General features: G+C 45.8%; 1 protein-coding gene across 2 annotated transcripts in view; it reads right to left on the bottom strand.

Annotated features, from left to right (window-relative positions):
* The window catches only part of CSTF3 (cleavage stimulation factor subunit 3), a 640,930-nt gene that overhangs the window by 161,707 nt on the left and 466,803 nt on the right, over positions 1 to 12,420 (bottom strand). For both annotated transcript variants that reach the window (XM_086955867.1, XM_086955866.1), the window contains 3 exons: positions 5,637 to 5,780; positions 5,376 to 5,478; positions 5,046 to 5,115 (listed from right to left, as the gene is read on the bottom strand). In XM_086955867.1, the coding sequence (XP_086811993.1) occupies positions 5,046 to 5,115; positions 5,376 to 5,478; positions 5,637 to 5,780 (317 nt within the window). The remainder of the gene's footprint in view (positions 1 to 5,045; positions 5,116 to 5,375; positions 5,479 to 5,636; positions 5,781 to 12,420) is intronic.

Here is a 12,420-nt window from a genome sequence, read left to right on the forward strand (position 1 = left end):
CTTGGAGTAGGGGAGCTACTCCCTTCCTGTTCGCAGGCACAGAAAGTCAGTACGGTTTACTGGGTTGCCGCTCACTGGCCAACCTGACGCAGCAGCCCCACAGGACGAGGTACCCTTGCTCCTGAATGTCAGATCGGTCCCGAACCCGGAGCCGAGCAGGACCAATACCCGGGGTACCAGACCCCCTGCAGCAGTCAAGGCCTCTTTAAGTCCAGGTCGGACTCTAACAGCACCAAGATTGAGCAGCTGTCAAGGGACGTCAGCTACCAACCAGACTAGCACCTCTGGGCAAGCTTAAATGAACATGGGTGAGTTATCATTTGAGATTTATTTGAACACACGGATACACTGTTGCATGTACAACTAAAACATAATTCTGACAGGGGTTGCAAAATCTTACAGTTCGCCTAAAAAAGGCTTGGAAGATTCTCTGCATTTTTCTTGCTTAATAAAAAGTTTGGTGCTAACCTCTGAACCATGTCTGGACCAAGCATTGGCAACAAATAAAGCTCAAACGATGAACCACTGAAGAGATACAAGTGAAAGTAACAGTTTCAAAACCATAATAAAATGTTAATTTTTTTTCTTTTTTTGTGGAAGATACACCATTCACACTGTGGTGGAAATCAACGGCTTCTGTTTCATACACCACCAGCCAGAAGCGAGATTTGATTTAGCCTGCCTTTAAAGCTACTGTGTTTCAGCAAAAGGCTGAGCACTTTGCTTAGCATTCCTTTGTCCAGATAGTTGCCTACGAGTCCTCTACGTGTGAAACAAGCATTTGCAATGCAATAGGTCTCGCATTAGGAAAGTATGAGCTATTGGTATTGTAAATGACACATTTTTTATTTATGTGTTGGTTTTGAAAATAGCTACATTAATAGCTTTGTCATTTACAATGCCAATACTTTTAACTTTCACAAATGTGACACCTATAGCATTTATAATGCAATATGTGTTGTATTTACGTGACTTAGATGTATTGATATTACAAATAACAATTGCTTTGAATTTTTTTAATAATTAATACTTAAATAAAAGTTATTGTAATTTATAATGGCAATAGGTTAAACTTTTGTAAATAACCTTTCATGTTCAGTGTATTTTATTGTGACAAAAATCCAAGAACAGAAGTGAAATATTAACCTCTTTTTGTGACATTTGTAATAAAGCTTGAAACATTGAGAACATATTTGAACCAGTTGTTGAATGGTTGCACAGATTGATGCAGTGGTGGCGCTGAGTGAGGATGTGGTTGCGACGAGTGATGCTGTGGTAGCGCATAGTGATGTTGTGGTGCCCCTGAGTGATGCTGTGGTGGTGCTGAGTGATGCTGTGGTGATGCGATAGATAGAGTGTAATTATGTGGTGTGTAACTATGTGGCACTGAGTGGTATTTGGAGTGTATGTTGCATTGAGTGCAGTGTAATTATGTTGCGTGTAATTATGTGGCACTGAGTGGTATTTGGAGTATATGATGCGTTGAGCGCAGTGTAAATATGTAGCATATAATTATGTGGAACTGAGTGGTATTGTCTGGAGTGTATGTTGTATTCAGTAGAGTGTAATTATGTGGTGTATAATTATGTGGCACTGAGTGGTATTGTTTGGAGTGTATGTTGCATTGAGTGCAGTGTAATTATGTGGCATGTAATTATGGGGCACTGAGTGGTATTTGGAGTGCATGTTGCATTGAGTGCAGTGTAATTATGTGGCACTGAGTGGTATTTGGAGTGTATGTTGCATTGTGCGCAGTGTAATTAATTATGTAGCATATAATTATGTGGCACTGAGTGGTATTGTGTGGAGTGTATGTTGTAATCAGTAGAGTGTAATTGTGTGTGAGGGTGCAGAGTGTGTGAGAGTGCGGAGAGTGTGAGGTTGCGGAGAGTGTGAGGGTGCAGAGAGTGGGAGGGTGCGGAGAGTGTGAGGGTGCGGAGAGTGTGAGGGTGCGGAGAGTGGGAGGGTGCGGAGAGTGGGAGGGTGCGGAGAGTGGGAGTGTTGCAGCGTGTGCGGAGTGTGTGAGGGTGCGGAGTGTGTGAAGAGGGAACTGTTTTGAGGGCACTGGAGAGGAAGAGCAGCAGAGGGAGCTGTTTGAGGGCACTAGAGAGGAAGAGCAGTAGAGGGTGCTGTTTTGAGGGCACCAAGTCAAAGAGCAGCAGTAGGAGCTGTTTTGAGGGCACTGGAGAGGAAGGGCGGCAGAGGGAAGGAACTGTTTTGAGGGCACTGGAGAGGAAGAGCGGCAGTAGGAGATGTTTTGAGGGCACTGGAGAGGAAGAGCGGCAGAGGGAGCTGTTTTGAGGGCAATGTAGAGGAAGAGCATATTTAAATAAGCCAGAGCGAGGAATTATTATGCAATAGCTCATTGCTTTCAGTTATTTTGGGTCCCATATTTTGCATGTTCCAGTGCTCAAATTAAAGACAACTTCTGTCCTCGTTACATTATATTGAGCATTGAGTCTCTCAAAAAGACTGTGTACACTGCAACTCCAAAATAAGTCAGGGTTCTGAGCAACATTTCATCAGGGTGCCCCAGCTAAGACCAGATGGGCCACAAACATGTCATACTGCCAGATTATCACATAAAATCAATTTAGCTCAGTGTATTTCAATGGAAATCGTGAACAAGGTCATTTGTCATGCAGAAAATATGACACGCACAACCTCCACTGGTCCGATGGTGACATCAGACTGGTTTTATGGAGAGAACAATTTGCAGTGCCTCAGTTCATCAGACAAAAACTATAATAAAAATTGTTCATATGTTTAATACCTGTTTTATATGACTAGGGCACGCTAAGTCAAGGACCAAACAGATGTTATGACAGATTTAGAGTGGCTAAAAAATCTCCTATCTCTCCCCCCCAAATCAACAATCAATGGGACTTCATTACACACACAAACGTTATTTAAAGACCACGCATACAGACAGTGCATTTCCTGACTCCTTCGGACATTATTCCCCTTTGTTTGCTCTACAGTTTTACCTGTGTTTCTCAGCCCAGTCAAACTGGGTTATATAGGGCTCTACATACCACGTGAGATGCTGGACGTGGTTGGTTTTTAGCAAATAGCTACTCATTTCATTCTGAGACCTATAGTTTCTTGTTTAACCTGGCAAGAAAGTACTTAAAATCCACGGCCCGTAAAGTGCTGTTGCGCTACTCGGTAGCTATGGAGTTGTTATGATAAACCCCCGACATTGAACAGTGATATTCTCTAAAAACCAACTCGATTGGTCAATATTTTACATTGAGCTGGATTAGGTGGGTCCCTCCTTTATTTGAGGTACGTAGTGCTTCCGACACCACCACTGCTTACAAAAAGTCACTAACAACCTTAATTAACACGTACGCCGTTCTTCACTTTTTTGAACAAAGACAAAAAAAAAAAAACACAACGTGTGACGCCCAGCGCGAAACGATGTACCTGCTTTTCACAGACAGACTGCCCTACAACCAGATCCACCCCTCCCCTCCCACTGCCGGTAAAGTTATGCCCACCTTAATTTCGCAACAAAAACAAAAAAAAGCATCGCTTTACCTGTCGGATGGTCCTTGCAGTCTCCCTGTGTGCGGCGTGGGTGTCTGACAGAACCCTCTGCCCTCAATGAGAGTGGAGTTACTCGGCACTGGGCTGGCACGGCGGCGGGGGTCCGTGGTTCTGGAGCAAGGAGGCTACGAGAGAGGTCAGTGTCAGGGCCACGCGCACAGCCCGACAGGGTATGAGGAGGTGTGAAGACCCCTCTATCCCGCCTACGATCCCTGGAGCTCCGCCCGAAACTTGACTTGTCTTCAGCACATGGCGCACCGGGATCCTTTACACAGCGTCCCCCTTGCACAACCGATGGGCACCGGCAGCAGCTCGGGAATGAGGGGCAAGTATGTGAGGCATGCTGCGGGGACGGGGGCCGGGAAGATGGTGCACCCAAGAGATGTGCAGCATCAAATTAAACTTAATGGGCAGAAAGCAGATACTGTACACAATTTAAAATAACCCGCATTTAAAAACAGGATGTGCGCGCGCACTCCTGAAAACGAAACCTAGCGTGGGGGCGGGACTTCCGCCTTGTGCGCGAATCAGCGCCCACGGAGTTCCTGGCACGAGTAGCAGTGGTGACGCGGGGCTCCCATGCCCGAGGGAGAGCCCCGCGGAGGCTACAGAACACCGGATTGGAGGTAAGTGGGACTGTATTCGTGAGCGCGGGCGGGGGGGGGGGGGGGCGTGTGTTTATGTGTGCGCGCGTGTGTGTGTCTCTGGTGAGGTAAGGGGGGGGAGCGTGTGTGTATGCAGTGTGTGTATGCAGTGTGTGTGCACGTGTGTGTGTATGCGACGGCGGGGGTGGGTTCTCTGTATGTATGGGTGCGTGCATGGGTGCTCGTGTGTGTCTGGGTATGCGCATGCGTGTTGCATGCAAGCCAAGCGAAAGCAGGGGCTGTGTGTACGTGTCTGCGCAAGCGCGTCTGAGAGGCGCGGTCCCGCAGTGAAAACTGGAAAGGAAAAGCGTGTGGCACATTGCTGTCCACATTCCCAAATACGGGTAACATTAGTTGTCTTGCTGACAGCATTCAATCAATGCTTTCGCATTGAATGCTAGGTCAGCTCGACCTAAAAAGGATGCCTGCCTAGGAAGTAATCTACGTTGCAATAACTAAAGTATAACAACCACAAGAAAAAACAAGACAGGGCTCTGGGATGATACAATCCAAGAAGCAGGGTCATAAGACAAAAGGATCACTAAGATGCCTAAAATATGCTTACGTTTTAAGTCGGGAAAAGAGGGTTTGCCCGAAATCAGCCAGTTATGATATCAAATGCCTTTAACGGGTCCAGCTGCTCATAGATAGTCATCACACCAGCCAATTGTACTTTAACAAGATAACAAGTTATTTACTAAATATTGTGAAACTCATCCAAGGAGGCATAGAAAAAGAATTGGTATTGTTTCACATACATTACTGTTTATTTTTCCAACTTAAAAACACAGATAAGGATGTAACTCATCTACTACAAGGGAACGGAACTTGGAGGGAAAAAACACCTACCCAGATTTTTCAGGCGCTAGACTTCCCGATGTTAATACACGCTCAAACAAGACTCTTGTGTTGTTGTCCTCTACAAAAGAAATGTATATATATATATATATATATATATAATTAAGCTAACCAAACAATTAAAAACAGTTTCAAGCATTTGGAGAGGAGAAAAACATGACACCGAGAAAGTAAACTGGATAAAGAACGTTTTTTTTACAGGCAAGGAAAGAAAATTAAAGCCTTTGCTTTTGAGCGACCATGCATAAATAGTTAGCTATTCAAAAACTCTCTACTGTTTTAATTGAATTGTTTAGATAAGTAATTAATTTAATGCCTTACCATTAAGATGAGAAAGATAATCAATGTAAGCCAGTACATATTCAGGAATGTCTCCATACTTCTTTAACCCCAGCTCAAAAATCTTAAAGGCCACAGACTTGTCCTGGAAATGTTAATGAAAGTTATATTAACAACTAAAATACACCTATGCCCAGTTAATAGCCGTTATTGTATGTGGCATATGTTTTGCAAGTGCCTTGGACATGTCAAATTTTGTTAATATTGTAAATAAAAACTGAGTAAAGTTTGCCTTCAGATTACCTTACTACAGTAGTACTCCATTAAGGCTGCTGTAACATAAACATGATGCCGCGTCCTAGCATCTTCTCTGGCTTTTTTGAATATCAGTCTGCCTGACTTGATTCCTTCAGCACGCCTAGCAAACTTCATATATTGGATATACACCTAAAAAATAAAGGTATGACATTATTAGCTGATCTTAAAAATGTTAATTCATTTTAAGATATTGCTACTTTTCCAATAAACACGAAAAAAGTGAAAATAAATATTCTTTACAACAATTTGAGGCACACTGCCTTCCCTACTAGAAAGATAACTTACAGAATTTCAATAATAAACAAGTATATGGAGAGTATCATATGGCAACCAAAAACGCATTTGTAGATAATGGGTCAGACCTATTACACAAATAGCGATTCCTAAAATCAATGAACAAAAAAACAGAATTAAAATGGAATTAAAGAACTGTACCAAATATAAAGATGTCTGTAGAATTTCATTGTTATGTTACCTGTGTCAACACCAGAAGGTGGAAAGGCGTAAACAAATGCGCCTGACCAAGACATCGAAAGGGCATTCCCCAGTGACCCTCGATGGTGTTCCCTGCTTGCATAACACCAGCATTTCTTGTTCCTTGGTGTTGCAAACAGGTCGATCGCTGGGGTCCCCCAGCGGGAGAAGATGTTCTTGACCACTGTGTTGTCCAATTCCCACTCGTGTGAGACTGCCCTCAGGCGGCTTAGCGTATCCGCCTTCGTGTTGCATACTCCTGGAAGGTGTTCTGCCACGAGCGTGATGTTCTGTGAGATCGCCCATTCCCACAGCAGCTGGGCTTCCTGAGAAAGCAGTGGCGATCTTGTGCCTCCCTGCTTGTTGACGTAATGCATTGCGGTGGTGTTGTCCGTCCGCACTAGGATTGCCGAACTTGAAATCCTTGGAAGGAAAGCCAACATTGCCAACCGAATAGCCCTTAGCTCCAGAACGTTGATATGTAAGCGACGTTCTCCTGGAGTCCAGTGGCCACTGACTTGGAGGTCTTGCATGACCGCTCCCCAACCCTGAAGGGAAGCGTCTGTGGTAATGACGCGAGGAGCCGGTGCCGCCCTGAAACTGAGACCCACTGTGAGGTGAGATCTTTTCATCCACCATGAAACTGTCCGTTTCATCTGCTGGGTAACCGTTACTCAGTCGTCGAACGACCCTTCCACCTGTCTCCACTGAAGGTCCAGTTCCTCCTGCAAGGGGCGCATTCGCAGCCTGCAGTGCGGAATCAATTGAATACAGGATGAAATCGACCCTAGAAGAGATTTGTACATCCTGACTGTCATCCAACTTTTCTTCTGCAATCGAGCGGCTGAAGACATGAGTTTCATCTGTCTCTCTTCCGATGGGAAGGCTTTGCACGCCTGAGTATCGCTCCCAAGAACTTCACCGTACCTGCCGGTTGAAGAACCGATTTTTCTTTGTTGAGTTGCAAACCCAGATGAATAAAGAGGTTTAAGCATGTGTTCACTGCTTCTGATGCTTCTTGGAAGCTTGGAGCCTTCAGCAGCCAGTCGTCTAAGTACGGGAATACTTCCAGCGACTGTCTTCTCAGAAATGCTGCTACCGGGGCCAGCACCTTTGTGAATATCCGAGGAGCGGATTTTAATCCAAATGGGAGCACCATGAACTGGAAGTGACTCTTGCCTACTGTAAAGCGAAGGAAACGTCTGTGAGCTGGATGGATCGGGATATGAAAATAGGCATCTTCCAGGTCTAATGTAGCCATGAAGGCCCCTGGATTCAAGAGGCGCAATATGTCCTGGTGTGAAATCATCCGAAACGACAGCTTCCCGAGATAGGTGTTGAGCTCCCTTAAGTCCAGGATCGGACGCCACTTTTGTTTCGTTTTGCGGATCAGAAAAAATCTTGAATAGAAACCTTCTCCTCTTTGTGATAGGGGAACACGTTGGATCGCCCCCTTCTGAAGCATTTGTTGAACTTCCAATTGCAGAAGGTTTAGATGTTTTGAAGTAGTGGCGTGGGGAGCTCTTGTAGGTGGAAATTCCTGGAATTCTAGCGTATGCCCATGTCGGATGATGTTCAATACCCACTGATCCGATGTTATTTCTTCCCAGCTGCTCAGATGTTGTGATATCCTGACGCCTACTGGAGATCACAGAAGCGGAGGATCAGTTGGCAGAGTCAGGAGGCCGCTATTGACGCTTGCCAGCGTCTTTGCCCTAACGCCAACGAGCGTTCTGTCGAGAGAACGATTGAGATTGTGACTGTCGCTGATAATATTGATTACCGTACTGAGGTCTGTACGACTGAGACTGCTGCGAGTATTGTTGCTGCTGATAGCCTCCTCTTGGTGAAGTGAAGCCTCTTCCTCTTGCTCCACGGAACAGTGTCTTTCTATATTGTAGGTTTCCAAGAGCCCTTGCTGTCTCTGTGTCCTTCTTTATTCCCTGTAGGGTCTCATCGATATGTTTCCCAAATAACATGTCCCCATCAAAGGGCAAGTCCAGAATCCTATTCTGGACCTCTGGTCGGAAGTAAGTCGCTCGTAGCCACCCCTGTCGCCGAAGAACCGCCGCGCTGCCCAGAGCACGGAAAGAAATGGTGGCGATGTCCATCGCGCAGTCAATCATTGCCGAAGAAGAACGTTGTCCTTCTTCTAGAAGTTTCTGTGCTTCAGCTTTAGGGTCATCCGCTAGAAGGTCCACATAGTGTGCCACATCACTCCACATCTGGCGGTCGTATCTTGCTCGAATCGCCAAGGCATTGGCCGCTCTGACCAACAAGCTAGCCATAGACGAAAAACGCTTCCCAGCGTTGTCTAACCTTCTACCCTCCTTGTCTGGTGGAGTTGTGAGGGTGGCCGAAGGATTCCGTGATTTCTTCTGCGCCGCCTGCGATATGACCGAGTCTGGTCTAGGTTGTCCAATCAAGCAGGCGGGACTGTCATCAGGAGCTATATATTTTTTCTCCAAGCGTGGAAGAGTTGGAATGACCGTCGCTGGGGACTGCATCACCTTCTTTCCTTCCTCCCATATGTGCTCTACAATGGGAATCGAACGCACTGTCTTACGGTATGCCTCCTTAAAATCATACAAGAAACAATCCGTAGATGTTGCAGGCATGGTTAGCTTAAAGCGCGCTGTGGCTCTTTCCATCAAACTGAAGAAACCTCCCACATCAGCCGGAGGTGAATCTACCGGGTCCGGCACTGGAGAAGCCGGATCCGGAGCAATATACTGGTTCCATTCGTTATCAGGATCCTGATCCTGGTTGTCACCTGCTTCATCCTCATCCGAGGTATCTACTTGGACTTGTGTCTGCCGAGGATATTCCCTCTCCTCCTCTCCCTGTGAAGGAGGTACAGACTGAGCTGCCACCATCTGTGGCTGAACCTGCGCTTGACCTCCCACTGGTCGCGACCCTTGTCTGCTCCTATACTCCTCCAGCATTGCTCTTAAGTCTGTCAAAAGACTCATAGGCATTGTCACCGTGCCCTGCTGTGCCTGTGTTTCCTGGTATGCGACCTGTTTTTGTGGTCGCTGCTCCTGTCAATAATAATACTCCTCATCTTGGTCAGAATCATGGTATTTTAGATTCAACTGAGATGGACTGTATGCATCCCCATACATCTCATTCTCCTCCTCCGAGTAATCCTCTTCGTCCAACAACAGGGCTGGAGGTAATGATGGCACTTTTCTAGGTGAAGTCATATCCGGAGTTATCCTCCTCTTCCTGGTGCCTTCTCTAGCACCTGTCGTCGACGGCGTCATAAACGAATCCACCATCTCCATATTTTGAACCGTCGTCGACGGGACCGTCGACGAGAGTACCTTCACCATCGACGGGATCGTCATCGTCGACGGGCTCGTCATAGTCGACGGGTTCATCATCGTCGACGGAACTGTCATCGTCGACGGGGTGGTAACCGTCGACGTAGTCATCGTCGTCGACCCAGTCTTCGTCGACGGCATCGACGTCGAAGTCCTCGTCGACGCTTTCGTCTTCACTGGATGGCTCGTCGACGACTGAGGAGACAAAGTCACCACAGATGCTTTAGAGCCTTTTTTGACCACTGTAGAGGCCTCTACAGTTGGTTTTTTGAAGGACTTAGAAACTTTCTCCTGATGTGAAGGCCCAGCCGAGCTCTCATCCAGTTTTGCCTTCTGCACCTGAGGTGCTTGCCTTTCCCTCTCCTTTACACTCTCGTGAGGAGATTCGCTAGGCCCGGGCTTGCCAGACCTATCAGAGGTCCCACGCATAGCCTTTGAGGGGGGTTCAGATGAAACCTCCACAGATGATCCACCCCTCTTCAAAGATGTCTTAGAAGATGATGATCTGGCATCTTCCTCGTCACTAGATACCACTACCTCCTTCCTTTCCAATTTCCTGAGCCAAATAAGTAACCTTCCTTAACAATCACGGAGGGTCTTCACAGACATCATCCTACATATTTTACAACCCTCTGCCTTGTGGTCGGGGTATAAACAGTATATACAGTCCTTATGTTTATCCTCAGTATAAAGCTGTTTTTTGCCACAAGTGGCACAAGGCCTGAAAAGGCTCTTTTCCTTATAAGCCAAAGTAAAGCTGAAAGAAATCCTGTCAAAAAACTGCTTAAATAGTACCTCAAGTAGAAGTTAGAGCAGAGCTCTAAGGAGACTCCCTGTCACCAACGATGCGGTAGAAAATCTGAGGCTCTGAGCTTTCTCAGGAAGGTTCCACAGGGTGAGGCTGATCTGATTGGTTGCTAATGTGACTTTTGGGTCTTTTTACATAATGACACCTATAGGTTACAAAATATAATGAGGCCTAGGCCTAATTTTTTACTTTTTTACACCTATTAGGGTGTATTTACCTAGGTATATATATATATATCTATATATATATATATATATATATATATATATATAATTACAGAGGCTCCCATTCCGACGATGGGGAATGATACAAGCAATGGGAATCTATGAAAGTTCCAATACTGGAGTAAATGATGCAAGATCCAGGCATCAGTGTGGGAGTACCTGGTTGGGTGCAGGTCTTTAAGATCACCTGTACCTGTCTCCAGGTTACTGTACAATTTTCCCAACTGAGCTCTAGTACAAGAGGGATGGGAGAGGGCTCCACAGGCCAGTCATTCAATCTGATGGCCTACCCTGGGCCAAAGACTGACCCCTCTGGACAGCAGTCTACGAGAGCTGCAGCAGAGTGTATAGGAGTGCATAGTGATTTGTTGCCGAAGGACAGGGAAGATCGGCCTTGCCTTTAAATTTGCATACACAGCATCCATGAACGCGTCTCAAAGGATTTATATCAATATGAAGTCAACACGTCATGCCATATCCAAGGGATGGTTCAGCAACTCCATATCAAATGGATTAGATAAATCAGGCTGGTCTGTCCTAGAGATCACTTCTTTGAAGAGCGGCAGTAAGGGAAGAGACCAAAAGGGAGCAAATCATGGGGAAATTTAGGAAAGTCCAGAGAGCCCTGTGGTTGGGCCAATGAGACGGCCACCCAAATCGTGTTTATGTGGGCTCAATCATTGGGACTGAGCAGTTAAGAGATGGTCCTACCTGGCTAGACTTGGATTGTGACTGCCAACAAAAAGAGCCAGGATCGACCTCCCGGTGAAAGTCTCCAGAGTCACTGCAGTAAATGCACAGTTGGTACCTTGACCAGTGTGTCAGGGCCGGAGATCAGTTTGTCTCCTGTTGTAGCAGGCTGGTATCACTGCATCCAAAATGAAAGATTGGTTCAACTATTAAAGGCAGCAGCAGAATGGGACGTTTGCACCCACGTCAGACCTAGTCTCGTGGTTCTACAGAGTCTCGGACCAAGAGAGGGCACAGTCCCACTTCTTATGCCAGGGCAAAAGCGTCTGGGTAAAGCAAGTTAACTATGTATTTGCTTTTTGGGGCAGTATTACCAGTACCACTTGCAAACAGCCAGTGTGGGTTCTTTCCACTTGAGTGTGGGGGCTTTAGTGAAAATGCCTCGTTCTTCTCCGACAGAAAGGATACTTGCAAATACACCCAGTATCAGTCTCCTGGTGAGAAATTAAATTTAACGTCTCTTGAAGAGTTGGTGCATCCTTAAGCTGCATGCAAGTTATGTGGTTCACAAGGGATGTTGTTCTGATGTTGGCACACAAGATTTGCTGGTGTTTCACAAACATAAAAGAAGAGGTTATTTGGTCAGCTACTGCAAAAGAATGATGGCATGCATTTCAGCATAAACTGTTCAAATAACAAAGCCTATTGTTGGGAGTTCTCAGAGCATGACAAAAGCAGGTGCTGTTTTAACCTGTCCAGTAGTACACAAGAGACAAATTGATATTAGGAATAACCCTGAATGTAAGAAAAGGATATGAGGTACCTTTAGGATAACTTCATAACTCTTAGTCCATAGGTGCTCTCCCTCGTTCTCCTGGCAGCACCACAATCAAATAGCCAAAACACACGCAAACTGGCTTCTTTTTCATATAGGGAGTGGTGAGAGCACAGATTCTAAGGAAAGGAGTGTGCTGGGCATAACACATGCATCTGTACTATTTGCATGAAAAGCTCACGTTTAACAGCTAAGGACAAGTTACTTACCTTCGGTAACGCCTTATCTGGTAAAAGACATTATCTAACCACAAATTCTTTACCTTTGAATTCCACAGGTGTTAGACTGGATCCGGAAGATCTTTCTTCGAGTAATACCCCTGCATGCCGGTAGGTGGCGTCGGTCAGCTCCGCGTGATGTCAGCTGCGTTATCCGTGCCAGAAGTAAAGGCTGCATTACCTATATAGGCGCC

This window comes from Lissotriton vulgaris, chromosome 2_1 (assembly GCF_964263255.1).
Source record: "Lissotriton vulgaris chromosome 2_1, aLisVul1.2, whole genome shotgun sequence".
NCBI lineage: Eukaryota > Metazoa > Chordata > Amphibia > Caudata > Salamandridae > Lissotriton > Lissotriton vulgaris.